At 46.9% G+C, this 23,497-nt stretch overlaps 1 protein-coding gene across 8 annotated transcripts in view; it reads left to right on the forward strand.

Moving 5' to 3' along the window:
* The window catches only part of TMEM266 (transmembrane protein 266), a 144,474-nt gene extending 125,893 nt beyond the window's left edge, over positions 1 to 18,581 (forward strand). For all 8 annotated transcript variants that reach the window (XM_079912993.1, XM_079912996.1, XM_079912997.1 and 5 more), the window contains 2 exons: positions 15,363 to 15,425; positions 16,761 to 18,581. In XM_079912993.1, coding sequence (XP_079769119.1) covers positions 15,363 to 15,425; positions 16,761 to 17,353 — 656 coding nt within the window. In that variant the 3' untranslated portion in view covers positions 17,354 to 18,581. The remainder of the gene's footprint in view (positions 1 to 15,362; positions 15,426 to 16,760) is intronic.
* Positions 18,582 to 23,497: the final 4,916 nt, after the last annotated feature.

Raw genomic sequence — 23,497 nt, forward strand, 5'->3', positions numbered from 1 at the left:
GTCTACAGTTGCTCCCAAAGTCCACTGCCTCAATTTTGGGATGATTCGTTGTCTATTCAGGTATTCCACAGATGCAGGGTACATCAAGTTGATAGTGGAGATTTAGTCTGCTGCTCCTGAGGCTGCATGGAGAAATTTCCCTTCCTCTTCTTTGTTCGCACAGCTCCTGGGGTTCAGCTTTGGATTTGGCCCCGCCTCTGCGTGTAGGTCGCCCTCTGGCGTCTGTTCTTCGCCCAGACAGGAGGGGGTTAAAGGAATGGCTGATTAGGGGGCTCTGTCTCACTCAGGCCGGGGGGAGGGAGGGGTACGGAATGCAAGCTGAGCCTGTGGCCGCAGAGGCCGGTGTGACATTGCAACATCCTGGGGCATGCGATGTGTTCTTCCGGGGAAGTTTTTCCTGGATCACGGGACCCTGGCAGTGGCCGGCCGCACAGGCTCCCGGGAGGGGAGATGTGGATAGTGACCTGTGCTTGCACACAGGATTCTTGGTGGCTGCAGCAGCAGCCTTAGCGTTTCATGCCCGCCTCTGGTGTCCACACTGATAGCTGTGGCTCGTGACCATCTCTCAAGCTCATTTAGGCGGTGCTCTGAATCTCCTCTCCTCGAACACCCCAAAACAATGGTCTCTTGACTCTTAGGGAGTTCCAGACTTTCCCAGACTCCCTCCCGGCTAGCTGTGGCGCACTAGCCCCCTTCAGGCTGTGTTCATGCAGCCAACCCCAGTCCGCTCCCTGGGATCTGACATCTGAAGCCTAAGCCTCAGCTCCCAGCCCTCACCCACCCTGGCGAGTGAGCAGACAAGCCTCTCAGGCTGGTGAGAGCTGGTCAGCAGCGATCCTCTGTGTAGGAATCTCTCTGCTTTGCCCTCTGCACCCCTCTTGCTGTGCTCTCCTCTGTGGCTCTGAAGCTTCCCCCTGCCTACCACCCATTTCCACCAGTGAAGGGGCTTCCTAGTGCATGGAAACTTTTCCTCCTTTACAGCTCCCTCGCCGAGGTGCAGGTCCCATCCCTATTCTTTTGTCTCTGTTTTTCCTTTTGCCCTACCCAGGTACGTGGGGAGTATCTTGCCTTTTGGGAAGTCTGAGGTCTTCTGCCAGCATTCAGTAGGTATTCTGTAGGAGTTGTTCCACATGTAGATGTATTTTTGATGTATTTGTGGGGAGGAAGGTGATCTCCACGTCTTACTCCTCTGCCATCTTGAAGGTCCTCCTGTTTTGTTTTTAGATTCCACATAAAAGTGAGATCATACCTTGTCTTTGTCTGACTTATTTCACTTAAGCATAATGCCCTCTGGTCCATCCAGGTTGTTGCAAATGGCAAGATTTCATTCTTTTTTACGGATGAATAACATTCCATTGTATATATATGTGTGTGTATATGTGTGTGTATGTATGTATATGTATATATCACATCTTCTTTACCCATTCATCTATTGATGGACACTTAGGTTGTTTCCATATCTTGGCTATTATAAATAATGCTGCTGTGTACATTGGGGTGCATGTATCTTTTCAAATTAGTGTTTTTGTTTTCTTCAGATATATACCAAGGAATAGAATTGCTCGATCATATGGTAGTTCTTAGTTTTTTGAGGAGCCTGCATACTGTTTTCCACAGTGGCTACACCAATGTAGATTCCCACTAACAGTGTACTTGGGTTCCCTTTTATCTATCTTCTCTCCAACACTTGTTATCTCTTGTCCTTTTGATAATAGCCATTCTACAAGTGTGAGGTGATATCTCTGTGGTTCTGATTTACATTTCCCTGATGATTAGTAAAGTTGAGCACCTTTTCATGTACCTTTGCCCTACTGTATGTCTTCTTTGGGAATATGTCTTTCAGATCCATTTTTTAATTGGATTGTTTGTTTTTTTGCTATTGAGTTGTATGAGTTCTTTATGTATATTGGATATTAACTCTTACCAGATATGATTTGCGAATATTTTCTCCCATTCGGTAAGTTGCCTTTCATTTTGTTGATGGTTTCCTTTCCTGTGCAGAAACTTTTTAATTTGGTATAGTCCCAGTTATTTTTGCTTCTGTTTTTGCTTTTAGTGTCAAATCCAAAAATGCATTGCCAAGACCAATGTCAAGGAATTTACCTACTGCCTATATTTTCTTCTAGGAGTTTTATGGTTTCAGGTTTTACATTCTTTTTTTTTTGACTCATATTTGATTTTAATTTTTTATACAGCAGGTTCTTATTAGTTATGTATTTTATACATATTAGTGTATATGTGTTAATCTCAGTCTCCCAGTTCATCCCACCACCACCCTCTCTCCCTGCTTTCCCCCACTTAGTGTCCATACATTTGTTCTGTACATCTGTGTCTCTATTTCTGCCTTGCAGACTGGTTCATCTGTACCATTTTTTTGGATTCCACATATATGCGTTAATATATGATATTTGTTTTTCTCTTTCTGACTTACTTCACACTGTATGACAGTCTCTAAGTCCATCCACATCTCTACAATTGACCCAATTTCTTTCCTTTATATGGCTGAGTAATATTCCATTTTATATATGTACCACATCTTCTTTATCCGTTCGTCTGTTGATGGACATTTAGGTTGCTTCCATGACCTGGCTATTGTAAATACTGCTGCAGTGAACGTTGGGGTGCATGTGTCTTTTTGAATTATGGTTTTCTCTGGGTATATGCCCAGTAGTGGGATTGCTGGGACATATGGTAATTCTATTTTTAGTTTTTAAGGAACCTCCATACTGTTCTCCATAGTGGCTGTATCAATTACATTCCCACCAACAGTGCAAGAGGGTTCCCTTTTCTCCACACCCTCTCCAGCATTTGTTGTTTGTAGATTTTCTGATGATGTCCATTCTAACCGGTGTGATACCTCATTGTAGTTTTGATTTGCATTTCTCTAATAATTAGTGATGTTTGAGCAGCTTTTCATGTGCCTCTTGGCCATCTGTATGTCTTCTTTGGAGAAATGTCTATTTAGGTCTTCTGCCCATTTTTGATTGGGTTGTTTGTTTTTTTTAATACTGAGCTGCATGAGCTGTTTATATATTTTGGAGATTAATCCTTTGTCCATTGATTCATTTGCAAATATTTTCTCCCATTCTGAGGGCCGCCTTTTCATCTTGTTTATAGTTTCCTTTGCTGTGCAAAAGCTTTTAAATTTCATTAGGTCCCATTTATTTATTTTTGTTTTTATTTCCATTTCTCTAGGAGGTGGGTCAAAAAAGATCTTGCTGTGATTTATGTCAAAGAGTGTTCTTCCTATGTTTTCCTCTAAGAGTTTTATAGTGTCCAGTCTTACATTTAGGTCTTCAATCCATTTGGAGTTTATTTTTGTGTATGGTGTTAGGGAGTGTTCTAATTTCATTCTTTTACATGTAGCTGACCAGTTTTCCCAGCATCACTTATCAAATAGACTGTCTTTTCTCCATTGTATATCCTTGCCTCCTTTGTCATAGGTTAGTTGACCATAGGTGTGTGGGTTTATCTCTGGGCTTTCTATCCTGTTCCATTGATCTATATTTCTGGTTTTTGCCAGTACCATATTGTCTTGATTACTGTAGCCTTATAGTATAGTCTGAAGTCAGGGAGTCTGATTCCTCCAGCTCTGTTTTTTTTTCCTCAATATTACTTTGGCTATTTGGGGTCTTTTGTGTCTCCATACAAATTTTAAGGTTTTTTTTTTTGTTGTTGTTCTATTTCTGTAAAAAATGCATTGGTAATTTGATAGAGGTTGCATTGAGTCTGTAAATTGCTTTGGGTAGTATAGTCATTTTCACAATATTGATTTTTCCAATCCAAGAACATGGTATGTCTTTCCATATGTTTGTGTCATCTTTGATTTCTTTCATCAGTGTCTTATAGTTTTCTGAGTATAGGTCTTTTACCTCCTTAGGTAGGTTTATTCCTAGATATTTTATTCTTTTCAATGCAATGGTAAATGGGAGTGTTTCCTTAATTTTTCTTTCTGATCTTTCGTTGTTAGTGTATAGGAATGCAAGAGATTTCTGTGTATTAATTTTGTATCCTGCAACTTTACCAAATTTATTGAGTAGCTCTAGTAGTTTTCTGATGCCATCCTTAGGATTATCTATGCATAGTATCACATCATCTGCAAACAGTGACAATTTTACTTCTTTTGCAATTTGTATTCTTTTTATTTCTTTTTCTTCTCTGATTGCTGTGGCTAGGACTTCCAAAACTATGTTGAATGCTAGTGGTGAGAGTGGACATCCTTGTCTTGTTCTTGATCTTAGAGGAAATGCTTTCAGTTTTTCACCATTGAGAATGATGTTTGCTGTGGGTTTGTTATATATGGCCTTTATTATGTTGAGGTAGGTTCCCTGTATGCCCACTTTCTGGAGAGTTTTTATCATACATGGGTGTTGAATTTTGTCAAAAGCTTTTACTGAATTTATTGAGATGATCATATGGTTTTAATTCTTCAGTTCGTTAATATGGTGTATCACACTGATTGATTCGTGTATACTGAAGAATCCTTGCATCCCTGGGATAAATCTCACTTGATCATGGTGTGTGATCCTTTCAATGTGTTGTTGGATTCTGTTTGCTAGTTTTTTGTTGAGGATTTTTGCATCTATATTCATTAGTGATATTGGTGTGTAATTTTCTTTTTTTGTAGTATCTTTCTCTGGTTTTGGTATCAGGGTGATGGTAGCTTTGTAGAATGAGTTTTGGGAGTGTTCCTTCCTCTGCAATTTTTTGGAAGAGTTTGCGAAGGATGGGTGTTAGCTCTTCTCTAAATGTTTGATAGAATTCACCTGTGAAGCCGTCTGGTCCTGGACTTTTGTTTGTTGGAAGATTTTAAATCACAGTTTCAATTTCATTACTTGTGATTGGTCTCTTCATATTTTGTATTTCTTCCTGGTTCAGTCTTGGAAGTTTATACCTTTCTAAGAATTTGTCCATTTCTTCCAGGTTGTCCATTTTATTGGCATAGAGTTGCTTGTAGTAGTCTCTTAGGATGCTTTGTATTTCTGTGGTGTCTGTTGTAATTTCTCCTTTTTCATTTCTAATTTTAATGATTTGAGTCCTCTCCCTCTTTTTCTCAATGAGTCTGGCTAGTGGTTTATCAATTTTGTTTATCTTCTCAAAGAACCAGCTTTTAGTTTTATTGATCTTTGCTATTGTTTTCTTTGTTTCTATTTCATTTATTTCTTGTCTGATCTTTATGATTTCTTTCCTTCTGCTAACTTTGGGTTTTGTTTGTTCTTCTTTCTCTAGTTCCTTTAGGTGTACGATTAGATTGTTTGAGATTTTTCTTGTTTCTTGAGGTAGGATTGTACTGCTATAAACTTCCCTCTTAGAACTGCTTTTGCTGCATCCCATAGGTTTTGGATCATCATGTTTTCGTTGTCATTTGTGTCTCGGTATTTTTTGATTTCCTCTTTGATTTCTTCAGTGATCTCTTGGTTATTTAGTTACATATTGTTTAGCCTCCATGTGTTTGTGTTTTTTACGTTTTTTTCCCTGTAGTTTATTTCTAATCTCATGGCGTTGTGGTCAGAAAAGACGCTTCATATGATATCAATTTTCTTAAATTTACTGAGGCTTGATTTGTGACCCAAGATGTGATCTATTCTGGAGAATGTTCCATGTGCACTGAAGAAAGTGTATTCTGCTGTTTTCGGATGGAATGTCCTATAAATATCAATTAAATCTATCTGGTCTATTGTGTCATTTAAAGCTTGTGTTTCCTTATTAATTTTCTGTCTGGATGATCTGTCCATTGGTATAAGTGAGATGTTAAAGACCCCCACTATTATTGTGTTACTGTTGATTTCCTCTTTCATGGCTGTTAGCATTTGCCTTATGTATTGAGGTGCTCCTATGTTAGGTGCATATATATTTATAATTTTTATATCTTCTTCTTGGAGTGATCCCTTGATCATTATGTAGTGTCCTTCCTCGTCTCTTGTAACATTCTTTTAAAATTAATTAATTTATTTTTGGCTGCGTTTGGTCTTCGTGGCTGCATGCAGGCTTCCCCTAGTTGTGGCGAGTGTGGGCTACTCTTTGTTGTGGTGCGCAGGCTTCTCATTGCGGTGGCTTCTCTTGTTGCGGAGCATAGGCTCTAGGTGTGTGGGCTTCAGAAGTTGTGGCATGCAGGCTCAGTAACTGTGGCTCATGGACTCCAGAGCGCAGGCTCACTAGTTGTGACACACGGCTTAGTTGCTGCCCGGCATGTGGGATCTTCCCGGACCAGGGCTTGAACCAGTGTCCTCTACATTGGCAGGCAGATTCTTAACCACTGTGCCACCAGGGAAGCCCCTCTTGTAACATTCTTTACTTTAAAGTCTATTTTATCTGATATGAATATTGCCTCTCCAGCTTTCTTTTGATTTCCATTTGCATGGAATATCTTTTTCCATCCCCTCACTTTCAGTTTGTATGTGTCCCTAGGTCTGAAGTGGGTCTCTTGTAGACAGCATATATATATGGGTCTTGTTTTTGTATCCATTCAGTGAGCCTGCATCTTTTGGTTGGAGCATTTAATCCATTTACATTTAAGTTAATTATCGATATGTATGTTCCTATGACCATTTTCTTAACTGTTTTGGGTTTGTTTTTGTCGGTCCTTTTCTTCTCTTGTGTTTCCCACTTAGAGAAGTTCTTTTAGCATTTGTTGTAGAGCTGGTTTGGTGGTGATGAATTCTCTTAGCTTTTACTTGTCTGTAAAGTCTTTGATTTCTCTGTCAAATCTGAATGAGATCCTTGCCAGGTAGAGTAATCTTGGTTTTAGGTTCTTCCCTTTCATCACTTTAAATATGTCATGCCACTCCCTTCTGGCTTGTAGAGTTTCTGCTGAGAAATCAGCTGTTAACCTTATGGGAGTTCCCTTTTATGTTATGTGTCGTATTTCCCTTGTTGCTTTTAATACTTTTTCTTTGTCTTTAGTTTTTGTCAGTTTGATTACTATGTGTCTTGGCATGTTTCTCCTTGGGTTTATCATGCCTGGGACTCTCTGTGCTTCCTGGACTTGGGTGGCTGTTTCCTTTCCCATGTTAGGGAAGTTTTCAACTATAGTCTCTTCAAATATTTTCTCAGGTCCTTTTTCTCTCTCTTCTCCTTCTGGGACCCCTATACTGTGAATGTTGGTGCATTTAATGTTGTCCCAGAGGTCTCTTAGGCTGTCTTCATTTCTTTTCATTCTTTATTCTGTTCTGCAGCAGTGAATTGCACCATTCTGTCTTCCTGTTCACTTATCTGTTCTTCTACCTCAGTTATTCTGCTATTGATTCCTTCTAGTGTATTTTTCATTTCAGTTATTGTGTTCTTCATCTCTGGTTGTTTGTTCTTTAATTTTTCTAGGTGTTTGTTCTTTAATTCTTCTAGGTCTTTTTAAAACATTTCTTGCATCTTCTCGATCTTTGCCTCCATTCTTTTTCTGAGGTCCTGGATCATCTTCACTGTCATTATTCCGAATTCTTTTTCTGGAATGTTGCCTATTTCCACTTCATTTCATTGTTTTTCTGGGATTTTATCTTGTTCCTTCATCTGGTACATATTCCTTTGCCTTTTCATTTTGTGTGTCTTTCTGTGAATGTGGTTTTCATTCCACAGGCTGCAGGATTATAGTTCTTCTTGCTTCTGCTGTCTTCCCTCTGGTGGATGAGGGTATCTTACATTCAAATCTTAATCCATTTTGAGTAAATTTTTGTTTATGGTGTAAGAGAGTGGTCCAGTTTCCCCAGGACCACTTATTGAAGAGACTGTCCTTTGCTCATTGTGTATTCTTAGCTCCTTGTTTGTAAATTAGTTGACCATACATGGGTAGGTTTATTTCTGGGCCTTAATGCTTTTTTTAAAAAAATAAGTTTATTTATTTTATTTATTTATTTTTGCCTGCATTAGGTCTTTGTTGCTGCACACAGGCTTTCTCTAGTTGCGGCAAGTGGTGGCTACTCTTGGTTGTGGTGTGCAGGCTTCTCATTGCGGTGGCTTCTCTTGTTGCAGAGCACGGGCTCAAGTTATGCAGGCTTCAGTAGTTGTGGCGCATGGGCTTAGTTGCTCCGTGGCATGTGGGATCTTCCCAGGCCAGGGATTGAACCCGTGTCCCCTGCATTGCCAGGCGGATTCTTAACCACTGCGCCACCAGGAAGTCCTAACCTTAATGATTTTTAAACAAGGGGCCCCACAAGTTATGCAGCTGGTCTTGTGTCTCAACCCTAATTTTTCCAAAATGAGAATTGTAGTGGAAGCACATCTTCACTGAGAGGAACTGAACATTCAGTCATACACTCTGCCCTCAGCCTGGTACACAGCAGGTGCTCAGTGAATAGTACTGTCCCCCCTCAGTGAGGCTTGCTGAGCTGTGGAGCAGCAAGTTGGAGTTTGGGAGTGGGAGTCCCGACCAGCAATCAGGGCTTCCCTCTGGGCTTTGGGGCCTGGATCTACACAGGACGTGTGGGTGTGCAGTCCTGACCCCCACCCCCAGGCTGGCCAGTCCTGTCACCTATGGGAGGCCCAGCTGACTCACCACCCTTTTGCTCCACCTCTGCCTCGCTGGGCAGGTTGGGGCCCTGCCCAAGGAGCAAACCCCACATAATGAGCATTGCCACCACAGCACCTGACGGGCTTTAGGAGGATTAGTCAGGATGGCTTCGCAGAATGTTCACACCCTAGGAAGAAAGGTGCTGGGCAGCTGAGAGCAGCTGCCACAGAAACGACCCAAGACTTTGGGGCTGGCAGGGAGCACCATGGGCCAGGGTTTCAGGAAGGTGAGGAACAGCCCCAGGTTAGACTTGACCTTCATTATCTCAGTGAAACATACAGCTCACCTGCATGTAGATATTTCTTATTCCCATTTTACAGGTGAGGAAGCTGAAGCTCAGAGTGGCTAGGGATTTGCCTAAGACCACACAGCAAATGTCTGCACAGTTGAGGTTGGCACCTGGGCTTTTTTGTCCTGGAGCCTGTGTTTGTACCAACCCTTCTTTCCTACCCCTCCAGGGTCAGCCAACCCAGTCTCCCTGTGAGGCAGTTCCTACATGGCCCTAGGGCTCCTTGGTGCCAAATCAAAACAAACTGTGGGGCAGGGGGTTATTCTTAAATGGAAGCTGGGTAGTCCCATGTTGAGGCTGACTGATGGCCTCTTCCTGGCCACAAGCATCTGTGCCTGCCTTTCTTCCCTCCCCCTCAAGCTCCCAGACACCCAGTAGTCACTAGTCTCTGGGCAGGAAGTACCAGGGACTGAGAGCAAGGCTGTGTGCTGCAGGGTGCAAAGAGCATCTCAGAGGGTGAGGAGAATGGTCCTGGGAGGTCTTGCATGCCCCTGACCCAGCCATAGTCACTGTTCAGTCATCCTATTTATTGGCCGCTGGTATACGCCAAGCCCCATGCTAAGTGCTGGGGAGACTCTGAGTAAAATGTGGCCCCTGCCCTCTAAGGCTCTTGGGCCCCTGTGTGGATGGGGACAGAACTCCAGCGCAAGTGGTCAGTTGTGTTGAAGGGGGCCTACCTGAAGCAGAGACGGGTGGGCAGGGGTGGGGGTGGGCGGGCAGCATTAGCACTGCTAGGGAAGCCTGGGCAGGCCTTGCTCTGACTTGTCTAAAAGTTCACTCTGAGGCCCCTGTGTGGGAACATGTTTGGAGCAGAAGAAGCAAATACAGACTGGACAGGCCTGCAGTGGCTGCCTGGAGACCTAGGTTCTGTGTCAGGCATGTGCATGGAGTGAGCAATCCCATTCATTAATCCCACAGGCATGACGAGAGTCCAAAGGGGAAAGCAAGAGGTCTGACCTAAGGCTGGACTATGGGCCATAGCAGAGGGTATCTGGGGTCCCTCAACTGGTCAGATTCAGCAGCAGTTGCATTGTTGGTAAGGATGGAGAAGAAGCATGGAGAAGTGACCAGGGTCCCAGCCTGGGTGGGCAAGGGAACCATTCACCAAGATGGAGGTGGAGGGAGAAACTGAGTTCTATTTTGGACATGTTGAGTCAGAGGTAGCTGGAGGTCATCCAGGTGAAGCTGTCCAGTTGGCCAGACAAGTCAAAAGCTCAGGAGAGATATCTGGGCTGAAGGTCACCTGGCCTAGGTTATTTTTATCAATGGCTTGGATGAAGATGTGAGCATCCTCAAATAGTCAACATTGAGATAGGAGAGAGAGAGAATACCTTAGTAGACTGAATCAAGATTCAGAATGCTTTCAGCAGGCTCTGGGCTGAAACCAGCAAGCTGACATTTGCCTGAGATGATAAACATGAAGTCCTCTGGGGGAGGGGGGTTACACAGCTACAGCATGGCAAAGGCCTGGCTGGCCTGGCCCCAGCTCCTGCAGAGAAGACCTGGGCATTGATGTTGGCCACGAGCTCGTGAGTCAGCAGAGTAGGGTGGTTGCTAAACCCACTTGGAGGAGGTTAGGCTGCATTAGGGGAATGATCACACCGGATCTTGGGAAGGACCCATCTGTCGAACAATCCCAGCCTTGCAGGACAGCAGTGAGGATTAAAGGAGGTTGGTGTGTGAAGTGCCGAACCTGCAGTCTGGAGCACTGAAGGGCACAGTAAACACTAGCTTCCTCCTCCCTACTCCTCCCCCCATCTTGGTCTCATCTAGAGCCCACAGTGAAAGCTTCAGAGTGGAGAGGCTGGAAAACTGGGGAGGGGTGAAAAATGGACAGGGGTTTCTCAGGAGAAGAGAATTCTCAGGAGGGATGTGAGGGCTTTTTAAGTGCTGGAAGTTCTGTCATACAGACTGAGTAGAAATCGGCTTAGCCTTGGTACCTGTGGGGGCAGGCTCTTCCGGAGGAGACAGAGACTGGCTGCCTGACCAAGGAGTGGACGTCCCTAGGAGGCCCTGACTGTGCTCCTTGGAGGTAGAGGGTCAGGCACACTGACCGTGTTGAGCACAGATGAACCTGATTATTATTATTTTTTAACATCTTTATTGGAGTATAATTGCTTTACAATGGTGTGTTAGTTTCTGCTTTACAACAAAATGAATCAGTTATATATATACATATGTGCCCATATCTCTTCCCTCTTGCGTCTCCATCCCTCCCACCCTCCCTATCCCGCCCCTCCAGGTGATCACAAAGCACCGAGCTGATCTCCCTGTGCTATGAGGCTGCTTCCCACTAGCTATCTACCTTACATTTGGTAGTGTATATATGTCCATGCCTCTCTCTCGCTTTGTCACACCATACCCTTCCCCCTCCCCATATCCTCAAGTCCATTCTCTACTAGGTCTGTGTCTTTATTCCTGTCTTACCCCTAGGCTCTTCATGACATTTTTTTTTCTTAAATTCCATATGTATGTGTTAGCATATGGTATTTGTCTCTCTCTTTCTGACTTACTTCACTCTGTATGACAGACTCTAGGTCTACCCACCTCATTACAAATAGTTCAGTTTCATTTCTTTTTATGGCTGAGTAACATTCCATTGTATATATGTGCCACATCTTCTTTATCCATTCATCCGATGATGGACACTTAGGTTGCTTCCATCTCCGGGCTATTGTAAATAGAGCTGCAATGAACATTTTGGTACATGACTCTTTTTGAATTATGGTTTTCTCAGGGTATATGCCCAGTAGTGAGATTGCTGGGTCATATGGTAGTTCTATTTGTAGTTTTTTAAGGAACCTCCATACTGTTCTCCACAGTGGCTGTATCAATTTACATTCCCACCAGCAGTGCAAGAGTGTTCCCTTTTCTCCACACCCTCTCCAGCATTTATTGTTTCTAGATTTTTTGATGATGGGCATTCTGACTGGTGTGAGATGATATCTCATTGTAGTTTTGATTTGCATTTCTCTAATGATTAGTGATGTTCAGCATTCTTTCATGTGTTTGTTGGCAGTCCGTATATCTTCTTTAGAGAAATGTCTATTTAGGTCTTCTGCCCATTTTTGGACTGGGTTGTTTGTTTTTTTGTTATGAAGCTGCATGAGCTGCTTATAAATTTTGGAGATTAATCCTTTGTCAGTTGCTTCATTTGCAAATATTTTCTCCCATTCTGAGAGCTGTCTTTTGGTCTTGTTTATGGTTTCCTTTGCTGTGCAAAAGCTTTGACGTTTCATTAGGTCCCATTTGTTTATTTTTGTCTTTATTTCCATTTCTCTAGGAGGTGGGTCAAAAAGGATCTTGCTGTGATTTATGTCATAGAGTGTCCTGCCTATGTTTTCCTCTAAGAGTTTGACAGTTTCTGGCCTTATATTTAGGTCTTTAATCCATTTTGATCTTATTTTTGTGTATGGTGTTAGGGAGTGATCTAATTTCATACTTTTACATGTACCTGTCCAGTTTTCCCAGCACCATTTATTGAAGAGGCTGTCCTTTCTCCACTGTACATTCCTGCCTCCTTTATCAAAGATAAGGTGACCATATGTGCGTGGGTTTATCTCTGGGCTTTCTATCCTGTTCCATTGATCTATCTTTCTGTTTTAGTGCCAGTACCATACTGTCTTGATTACTGTAGCTTTGTAGTATAGTCTGAAGTCAGGGAGCCTGATTCCTCCAGCTCTGTTTTTCGTTCTCAAGATTGCTTTGGCTATTCGGGGTCTTTTGTGTTTCCATACGAATTGTTAAATTTTTTGTTCTATTTCTGTGAAAAATGCCAGTGGTAGTTTGATAGGGATGCCATTGAATCTGTAGATTGCTTTGGGTAGTAGAGTCATTTTCACAATGTTGATTCTTCCAATCCAAGAACATGGTATATCTCTCCATCTATTTGTATCGTCTTTAATTTCTTTCATCAGTGTCTTATAAATTTTCTGCATACAGGTCTTTTGTCTCCTTAGGTAGGTTTATTCCTAGATATTTTATTCTTTTTGTTGCAATGGTAAATGGGAGTGTTTTCTTGATTTCACTTTCAGAAGTTTCATCATTAGTGTATAGGAATGCCAGAGATTTCTGTGCATTAATTTTGTATCCTGCTACTTTACCAAATTCATTGATTAGCTCTAGCAGTTTTCTGGTAGCATCTTTAGGATTCTCTATGTATAGTATCATGTCATCTGCAAACAAACAGCGACAGCTTTACTTCTTCTTTTCCGATTTGGATTCCTTTTATTTCCTTTTCTTCTCTGATTGCTGTGGCTAAAACTTCCAAAACTATGTTGAATAAGAGTGGTGAGAGTGGGCAACCTTGTCTTGTTCCTGATCTTAGTGGAAATGCTTTCAGTTTTTCACCATTGAGGACGATGTTGGCTGTGGGTTTGTCATATATGGCCTTTATTATGTTGAGGAAAGTTCCCTCTATGCCTACTTTCTGCAGGGTTTTTATCATAAATGGGTGTTGAATTTTGTCAAAAGCTTTCTCTGCATCTATTGAGATGATCATATGTTTTTTCTCCTTCAATTTGTTAATATGGTGTATCACGTTGATTGATTTGCGTATATTGAAGAATCCTTGCATTCCTGGAATAAACCCTACTTGATCATGGTGTATGATCCGTTTAATGTGCTGTTGGATTCTGTTTGCTAGTATTTTGTTGAGGATTTTTGCATCTATGTTCATCAGTGATATGACCCTGATTATTAGAGCTGCTCAACAAAGAGGTAGGAGTCCCCTTCCCTGAGGTGCACAGGTCCTGGTGGGGAGAGCCCCCCATCAGGCAGGTGTTGAGGTGATTCCTGCACTGGGGGTTCGGGACACAGCTCAGATGCCTCTGGTCCCTTCCCACTCTGCTCTGACTCCACCTCTTGGAACTTCAGGGCTGGCAGAGGGGTCGGGAGCCAGCTGTCGTAATCTCTAAGAGCCCCGCTGGCCCCCTCATGGTACAGATAAAGAAACTGAGGCCCAGAGAGGGGCTGTGACGTGCCCAGGTTCCCATGGTGGGCGCAAGAGCCCAGGCTCTGGGTTTTTCTCATTCACTCCAGGCTACCTCCTGAGAGTGGCCCCTTTGGGATTCATGGGTCTGTGGATACTTTAGCTGAGTTCATTGTCCTGCCCATGTCACATGGCCCTCTACAGCCCCATCACAGGTGCCTGCTGCCATGGCCTCAGGATAAAACCAAGATAAGAGACCAGAACCCTCCACCTCCCACTACCCAGGGTGGCCTGCAGGGCTAGACAGCATTTACAACATAAATTATGAAGGACCATGGAGAAGAGTGTTGCTGTCTGATTCTGAGGGAGTGTTGCTGGTTGATCCTGAAGCAGGGCCTGGAGTCAGCCTGGGGCCCCTCCCTCAGCTCAGACATTAGTGAAAAACACACCTTTTTTCATTTAAAAAAAGAATGAAATGACCACAGGCATTTAACGATCAAAAGAGGCCAAAAAAGCTTTTAAGAGCCAGGTTGCTGTGTGTGCTGCCACCTAGTCTCCCAGTGTCAGGGCAGACTGGCTTCTGCAGCCATCTCAGGTGTGCCCAGGAAGGTGGCCACAGAAAGCATCAGGCCCAATCACCTGCAGACCATGGCTTCTTGGGGTGTGGACCCCAGTCCTTCCCTTCTGCCCCATCAGGCACCACCCAGCCTCCCTCAGGGCCTGTCTTCCTCACCCGGGTCTCTGTTCTGTGGTCTCTGTTCTCCTGTCTTAAAGTCTGACACCTTCCCAGCCACTCTCCCCACAACTTTGGGAGTGACTCACACCTGACCATGTTCACACTTTCCAGTGGCTCCTCACTGTACTTGAGGCAAAGCTAAGCTCCTTAGGATGGCTTTTGGGGTCTCCTGTCATCTGCTTTTCCTCCTATGGGCAGGCCTCTCTGTGAAGTTCTCACCTCTCCTTTCTCCATTCCTTCCCCACCCCTTCAGGAAAATGAACCAACATTTCTTTGAGACCCTGTTCCCTTACCATCTCTCTTGACCTGGACAGCTTTACACCTTCTCATTTGTTATTCATTCAATAACTGTTTAGTGAGCACTTACCATGTGCTGGGAACAGTGTAGGGGGTGGGCATGCCCAGCGCCCATGTCCATTCCTGTACAGCGTGGAAGACCGAGGGGGCTGTCGCCGATGATCAGCACCTGGCTGTGTGTGGCTGCAAATGGGGCTCTGAGGCTTTTGCACTGAGGACAGCATTCCCGGTGACCCTGAAAACCTCAGATGGATTCAGAGACTCAGGACATCCAGGCAGGGAAGGCCCTGAGGAACTACTTCCACACCCCTTATCTCAGAGAGGGGGAAACTGAAGACAGAGAAGGAAAGGGCCTGTTCATATCACACAGCAAGCTGGAGATGCTCCCTGATACCCAGTCCAGCCTAGCCCTGGGGCAGATGAGACATGCAGTCCCCCACGGAGGATCAAAGCATCAGAGAGCTTGTGGGAGCCAAGTGCCTGCCTCCCCTCGTGGTAATGGGGGTAGGGGCAGGAATACTCGGGGAGGAGCGTGAACTGGCCACAGCCCCTGCCTCTTGGACTCTCTGGCTTACCATCACACTCACCCTTCTCTTCCCCACCTCCATAGAAGCTGCAGTGAAAGATGACATGAACAGCTACATCAGCCAGTACTACAATGGGCCCAGCAGTGGTAAGTCTGTGTCGGCGGCTGTTCTGCATGTACCAGAACTTCTGTGTGGCCCTGTGCCAGAGGTGACCCTGGCAACCCCTAACATCCAGGCTAGGGACAACTCGACCTGGCTGTCCATCTCCCAGCACCTGTGAACCATAACTGCAGGCAGGGTTCAAGGCTCCCAGCAAACTCTAGTGCTAGAGCTGTGGGTGCTGGGGTGGGAATGCTCTGGGATCACCAAAGAGAGCTGCGTGGGGGACCCTGGAATGGAAGGGGGCTGGAATCTAGACGTCTAAGTGACCTCAGCGCCTCCCAACCTGAGAACCTTTCAGGATGAGCATGATGGGGATGAGATAGCAGCGTAATTGGGCTCGAGAAGCAACAGGCATTGGGCGTGTCCTTGCTTGATTTATGTTTCATCCTTGCACCTCAGAAAGTCTTAGGGGGACCTAGTGGTTTTCATTTATGGGAAAGGTTGAGTTTAAAAATAATACTCAGTCCTTCAACGTCTTGTTTCTCCTTAGCCAATGTCTTGAATCTTGTAGTTTGGGTTTCACAGCCCTTAAATCCTGGTAAACTCCGTTTTAAGGCTAGACTCCCTCTTCTGTCTCCTAGTACACTCTCCCCACCACTTTAGAAAGAAACCTTGACCACACTACATCCACTATGATTCAGCCCCTTGATACTTCTCACTTAGAGAAAAGACATTTTGAGGTGTCCTCCACCCTCCCCCTACAATGCATCATATAGAGATTAATCAGTCTTCTGAAGGCACAGCTCTGGTCATGTCACTATCACACTGGACCCATTTAAAACTCTGACCCCCTCTGACCATGAAATTCAAATTCCTTGTCGTGGCACACCATGCTTTCTGAGTTAGGATGGGCTAGGTTATGCCACAGTGGCAATAACCCCACATCTGTGTGGTTTAAATAAATCAACAAAGGCCCATGGCACACTGGCCAGGGGCTCTGTGCCCAGGCTGTCATCTTTACTCTAGCACCCAGCAGGCAGAACACCTGTCACCCCTTCCAGAACAGTGTTGACTGCCAGAGCAAAGCACGTCTGGTTTACATAGCTTCTCTGGGAAATGCCACGGGTCAGTTCTTACAGATGATTGGCCAAGTCACGTCACGTGTCCGCACTTGAGTTCAGCAAGATGGGGAGGCATAATCCTCCCTCAGGGTGGTCAGTGAATACTGGAGAACTGGACCGCCTACCAAGACTTCTCCCAGCAAAGCCCGTTCACACTCACTGCCCACTGTCCAGCCCCATTCCTAGACCTGCCCCCATCAGGGCACGCAGAGGTGTGGCAAGGGCGGAGTGTGACCCGCATCCCCTCCTTCCTTGCAGACAGCGGTGTCCCAGAGCCAGCTGTGTGCGTGGTCACCACGGCGGCCATAGACATCCACCAGCCCATCTCCTCTGACCTCTTTTCTGTCGATGTGCCCCTGAAGCTTGGCAGCAATGGTACCTGCGCCAGCGCCACCTCTGAGAGCGCCTCCCGCTCCACTCGCGGCTCCGTCACCCAGGCACAGAGTGACAGCAGCCAGACGCTGGGCTCCTCCACGGACTGCAGCACTGCCCGCGAGGAGCCATCCTCTGAGCCTAGCCCCTCCCCTCTGCCACTGCCGCCACCACCTCAGCAGGAGACGGCAGAGGCCACAGTCCAGGACCTGTTGTCCTCCCTGTCAGAGGACCCCTGCCCATCCCAGAGGGCCTTGGACCCAGCCTCCCTTGCCCGGCCCAGCACAGCGGGCTTGGCCCAAACCAGCCCTGAGCTGGAGCACAGGGTAAGTCTGTTCAACCAGAAGAACCAGGAGGGCTTCACTGTCTTTCAGATCAAGCCTGTCATCCATTTCCAGCCTGCTGCACCTGTGCTGGAGGAGAAGTTCAGATCTTTGGAATCCAAAGAGCAAAAGTTGCACAGGGTCCCTGAAGCCTAGAGCCTCCGGGCAGGCTGGGAGGGAGCAGGGCAGCCAGCCATCTCACGCTCTCCCAGGGCCCTGGAGGCTACCGGGGCCACACAAGGGGCCCAGGAGCCCTCCTGGCCTCCCTCAGGGTGCTGCCTGCCTCCAGGGAGGTGACGCCAGGCCAGGAGGCCACACGCCTCAGACCTCAAAGCCCAGAGCTGGCGCCTCCTCTCACCCTGCTCAGGGGAGGGTGGTGCTCGTGGCTGGGGTTTTTTTAAACCACTTTTACAAAAACCAGCCTGTGGCCCAGCTTCAGCAGGGCAGAGTGCGGGGGCCAGCTCAGCCTCTTCCGTTGCCTTTGTTCCTGATGCCCACCCCGGACCCCCGGGAACAGCACTGTGAGCAGGGGCTATCCAGCCCCACCCCCAAGCCGTCTTTTCCAGGAATCCTGGGTGGAGCCAACACAATCACACACAGACCACCATCTGAGCCTATTTCATTTGTCCTCATTCTCTCATTTAGGCATGAGCATTTCTGAGTCTTTTCAAGACAAATCTAGTTTTCACCTTCACAGGACATAAAGGGATGGATCTGAAGGTGGGTGGGAGGGTTAGGGGGGTGGGGGGACAGCCATTTTCCAATCTTGGCTTTAATAATAAAAACCACCTGCACTGAGACTTCCAGTTGGCAGAGGTGTTCCTTTGGTTGCTAGTCCAAGTGAGGACCCCAGAGTAGCTTGTTTGGGTTCGAGTTGGCCTTGAAAACCAACCCAGGGAGCCCCAACCCCTCTCTGGTGTGCCCGAGGCCTTTATAGAGTGGAAGGAGCCCTGGACCCCGGTAGGGAAGCGCTCACACTGCCTGCCTGTGTGACTGACTGTCAACTAGTACCTTCCCTTCCCTCATCTCCCCACCAAAATGGAGCTCAGAATACTGTGTTCCTTGCTGACAACTCCCAGACGCAGCTCACTGACCCAGGGCTCCATCCCTCAGGGATCTTGAACTTAGCAGGTCCAAAGCTGAGCATGATATCTTGCCCGCAGCCTGCGCCTCCTCCCGGGTTCCCAGCCAGGGCACCACCATCCACCCAGCCATGAACGTGAATGAATGTTGGCTCCCTTCTCATCCCCCACAAGCACTCAAGGAACGCTGGCCATTCTGCGCTCCAAGTCACCTGCCCCAGACCCCATCATCACAGCCTTGCTAAGGCCCAGGCCCAGCTCTGGCTCCACCCCCCTCCAATCAGTGTGTCCCCACCCGGGCTGCTGAGCCTGGTCACTGTCTCCCTTGCTGAAAAGCCTCCAAGGGATTTTATGACCACTATGTTTCATTTTATATGTCCAGAAGAAAAAGGGAAGGGAATTTTTTTCATTTCAAGGGCTCCCATTGCCTCAACTGAGTTTCTTGGTGGGTTCACAACTCCTAAATGAGCTCACTTGCCTGCCCCCTGGCCACCCCTCCCAACCTGCTCTTTCTCCTCTCCCTGTGTGTGCAGGTTGTTCTCACTACTCAAGTGTCTCACTAGTAGGTCAGGGTGTCCTCCCAGCTCCTGTGGCCCCTTGGACTCACCCTGACAGTGCAGTCAGTGATCTCCTGGATTGGTCAGCATCTGCATCCCTGCTTGCGTCCCCTTGGTCCTCAAGATCAGGGATCAGGCCCGAGTCCCATTAAAACCCTAGAGCCCTGCGTAAGGCCACAGGCTTGGGCACAGAGTCACTCAGGAAAGATGGCTGAATTGGAAAAAAGGAGGGAAATTACCACATGCAGACAAAGAACACCCTCATGATTTGTGGGGAGATCAGCACTTGTCAAAAAAGATATTAAAGGGGGCAGTGTCCAACCAAGCCGTTTTGGGGTGTAATCTGAGGCATTCCAGTTACAGCTTCCATTACTGAGCACTCTGTAAGGCCTCTACACACTTGGGCTCCTGTAACCTTCTGATGATCCTGTGAGGTGGTAACACGGCCCATTCTACAGGTGTAGCACCCAAGGCTGAGAGGTTTAAGAAACTTCTCTGAGGTCAAACACTAATAAGAGAGGCACTGAAACTGGAGCCCAAATCTGCCTGGCCGTGTGCTAGGTGCTAGAACTCCCAAGTTTTAGAGCCTTTGGAAGTAAAGTGGCCACTCTTAGGTTTTGTCACATGATGGGCTGGAGGGCATTACCTGATTTACAATCTCTAGGGCAGGAGTCAGCAGGGTCTGTTATTAGCGGTCTGCATCTGCTGGACTAGAAACAGCTACCCTCCTCGGCCAGGCCCAGCTTGCTAAGCTGTGATGCCTTCTTTGCTGACTTCCCGTCACCCCAGCTCATGGGCTAGTGCTGGCTACCCAAACAGGTAAATGAGCCTGTCCTGTGCCAGAGCTGAAACCCAGCTCCTAGCTGGCACCGCCTCTGCCGTGGCCTTCTACTGCAGAGAAAACCACAGGACAGGGAGGAAAGCAATGGGGTAAGATGCTAGGCAAGTGGGCCCTGCTCTCTGCCTCAGTTTCCCCACCTAGAAGACCTCCACTTTTAAAAGCTGGTTTCTTAGGGTATTTACAAATTGCTGCGAGGTGAAATTCTGCCTTAGCACTCACTGTTGCCCTCCTGCTTGAACAGGCAGTAGCAGTGTTAGAACTGCCGCACAAGCAGATGAAGACTGGGGGCAGAGATGCCAAGAGGTGGTCCCACCTCTCTGAGAACAGAGTCTACAGTCACCGAGTTAGAGGGTGCACACAGACAGAGGAAGCCACTCACCTGAGGACAGGCGCAGGGCAGTCTCTCACAGCCTGAAGTGCAGGAGGTGGAGCGTAAAAGCTTTGGCTTTCACGGTTCCCCCGGGTGCCACAGCCCCGAGTTATGGCTGGCGGGCAGCTGGGGACCGGTGGACATGGAGCCTGAGCACTCCCTGGGAGGTTTGCAGCTTTGGGAAATAGCTCCCCTTGCTCGTCAACCCACTGAGAGCCCACTCTGGTAATCTTCCAGGAGACAGGAGGGTCTGGTAACAGCTGCTGTCTCCTATAAGCCAACAAGAGGGTGATAACAGTAATGGCTCCCATTTATTCATTTCCTGTTGTGATGGGTGCTCTTTGCAGCGTTCCCTCTTGATCACAGCCTTGCAAACTGGGTGCTGTTTTCCCTGCTTTACAGAGGAGAAAACAGACACAGAATGATTAATTAAATGACTTGCCCAAGGGCATACAGCTAAACTACTGGCAGGATTCAAACCCAGGTCTGTCTAGGTTAGATGCCATGCTGGATATGGTGAAACGAACTGTGGGGAATTAAACCAGGTGTCGTCAGGAGAGCCAGAGAGAGAAATCAGCCTACGTGGCCCCTCAGGCTGGAGGGACCCACCCACCCTCTCTGCAGAGCCCTGTGGCTCCTCCCACAGGGCCAGCCTCCTGGCTCCGCCCTGCCACGAAGCTGGAGAGGAGCCAATCCTGTGGCCAGGGTGCCACCCTGACCTGCCAAACCTGGCAGCGAAGGCAAGGCTGAGAGCCACCAGTACTGGTGGCCAGCCTCCAAGGCAGCTTGGCCAGAGACCTGCAGGCCTGGCTCTAAGTCCACCCAGAACTGGGGAGCTGTAAGACCTTCCCTGAATGACACAACTGGCCCCTCTCCAGTCAGCCCTGGGCAAGTCCTCCAGCCCAAACCTTGGTTTTTCAGATCAAGTCACATAGACTCGGGTTTTTCACAGACCCTGGACAATTAGAGGCTGGTGGCCAGGAATTCTCTTTGGCGTGGTGGGTGTTTATTCCATCAGTGACTCTCAGCTCAGGAACACCTTTCTGACTCCAAGCTCCTGACTGGTGCTGCCTCCACGTTCCTCTCTGGTGTAATTTTCTCATCTCTAAAGAGACTAAAGGTGGGGCCATACACTCTGTGAGCTGGGGAGAGCCTCAAATAAGATGAGGTCCAAGGAAGCCTTCTTAAAAACCAAGTATCTTACTAACAAGTCAATAGGACACTTGCACAGAGTTGCTTAACAAGGATACCCAACAACTCTGGGAGTTAACCCCAGGTTTTGAAAGGACATCTCAGGGCAGGAGAGAAGTCTGGATCGCTCCACCTCCACCCTCCACCTCAGATGCTGTGGTGCATACAGGGTGTGCCAAAGCCCTGGATTCTCAGCCCAGCTCTGTTTCTGGTTTGCTACATGGCTCCAAGCGAATCCTTGGACCTGCTTCCTCACCCTGTACAGCAGGAATAATAACTCTCGTCCCCTCCGCCCCCATCCCCGTGAGGGTTGCTGGGATAGCTAATGACATAATGGAAGGGAAAGCCCTTTGAGAATGTTTCAAGGGAGACACAAACAGAAACCATCCTTATTAATAATAGATGCCTGGGTTGTTTCACTGCCTACCCACGTTCAGCACTTCTGGGGAAGGCTGCCCAGGAGATGCTCAGCTATTTCATTTGCTGCCACTGATAGTCTGATGTGGGGAGAGGGTGGTAGATGGGTGCTGAGAGGACGTGTGCCCCACCCCCAGCCCCAACAGCCAGCTCAGGCACTGTATCCCCACTGGTTCCCCTGTAAATAATGCCCTGGAGTCACACCAAGTTACAGCACTGTTGTTCCCCAGACAGGAGCCACCTTATCTGCTTTCCTCTCCCTTTTCCAGTACAAGCCAAAAACATACATTTCCATGGCATAAACTGAGTGATGAATTCATATCTACTCTGGAATTTTTTTTTTTTTTTTTTTTTGCTCCAGCACTTAAAAGTTTAGTATTGTCTCCTGGTGAATAGTTAATTTAATTATCCAAAGAAAATGATGGAACATTTGCTGCTAAATTTATTGCAAGCTACCAAAGAGACAGGGCTGGCATAATTTTATGCAGAGCCCCAGGCTATATAGCATAGGGGAGCAGGCTGCCTATTCATCCTGAAACAAGCAAATGAAATTGACTACCCTGGAGATCAATCAGGACATTAAACACTGTGATGAATGTGGCAGAATTCTTCAGTGCCTGAGATTTACAGGGCACCTTTCACCAAGCGCTCTAGGAGCCTCCCCAACATCAATTAGCCTCACATCTAGGTAGGCTCACCTCCGCCTCCACTGCATAAAGAAGAGGCATGGGGTTCTTGGACCTGGGTTTGCTAAGTGCCACAAAAGATAGCCAGTGTGCAGACTAGATCCAGATTCTAGTACAAAGACCCCCTACTTCCCTCAGCAAGGAACACTTTAGAATGGAGGAATCAGGTTAAAAGGGGTCCAGAGTGTGTCACGTTCTTGGGCCTTGTTCACGCTGGGCCTTTTGCCTGGGATACATTTCTTTATGGGTTGATTGTGACTGGTCCTTCTGAACTCGGCTCAGCTGTCTCATCTTGCTCCCCTCCGCTTCAGCCTGCCCCAGTCAGGCTGGATTAGGTACATCCTCTGAGTTCCCAAAGAGGGACTCAGAAGATGGCATGTGGGTGAGAGTAAACTTTGGCCCAAGGTCACCACTCACTAGCAATGAATCCTTTGGCAAATGTTCTAAGCTCTGTAGGCTTCAGTTTTCTCAACTGGAGAATGGAGAATACTACTATACCTTGTGGGGTTATGAAGCTTAAATGAAATATAATGTCTGTAAAGCCCTCAGCACAGCATCTTGGGCCTAAAAAGCTCTCAAAAGTGGTTACTGTCTCCATTTACCTAAGCTGTTTGATATCTGACAACACATTCACACAGGTCAAAGCTTGAAGATATCTTGGAAGATTACCAAGTGCAATTTGCCGTTTTACAGATGAGGAAAATGAAGGCTAAAAGGAGAAGGAATGTGGCCAGGGTACCTCTGAGACCATATCAGAACAAGGACAAGAATCCAAGGGTCCTGGTGACCAGCCAGTGCTCAGCCCTTCCTGTGGTCCCCAGGTCCCACACCCCAATGTTCCCCGTGCAGGCCCCACGCTGGGAAGGGAAACAGCCCTCCAAGCTGGACTTGAGTATACAAAAAGGCAGCAGTAAGCTGCCTTTAACCACGTGACCAGTTGTGGTAGGCAAAGAAGGTGAAGCCCAGACAAGTAAAACCTCACCATGGCCTGACTGCTCACCAGTCGGGCACCAAAGAAAGTAAATGCCAGCTTCCTTCCCAACAAATTCCTAATTCCATCACCCTTCCATGCTTCTAATGACGAGCTTGCTGTTTTGAGGCAGTGCAAGCCAGAGGATAAGTCCTGGAGAAGCTGGAAGATGCTGGGGGGCAGCCT

The sequence above is a fragment of the Stenella coeruleoalba genome, assembly GCF_951394435.1.
Source record: "Stenella coeruleoalba genome assembly, chromosome: 2".
NCBI classification, from domain to species: Eukaryota; Metazoa; Chordata; class Mammalia; order Artiodactyla; family Delphinidae; genus Stenella; species Stenella coeruleoalba.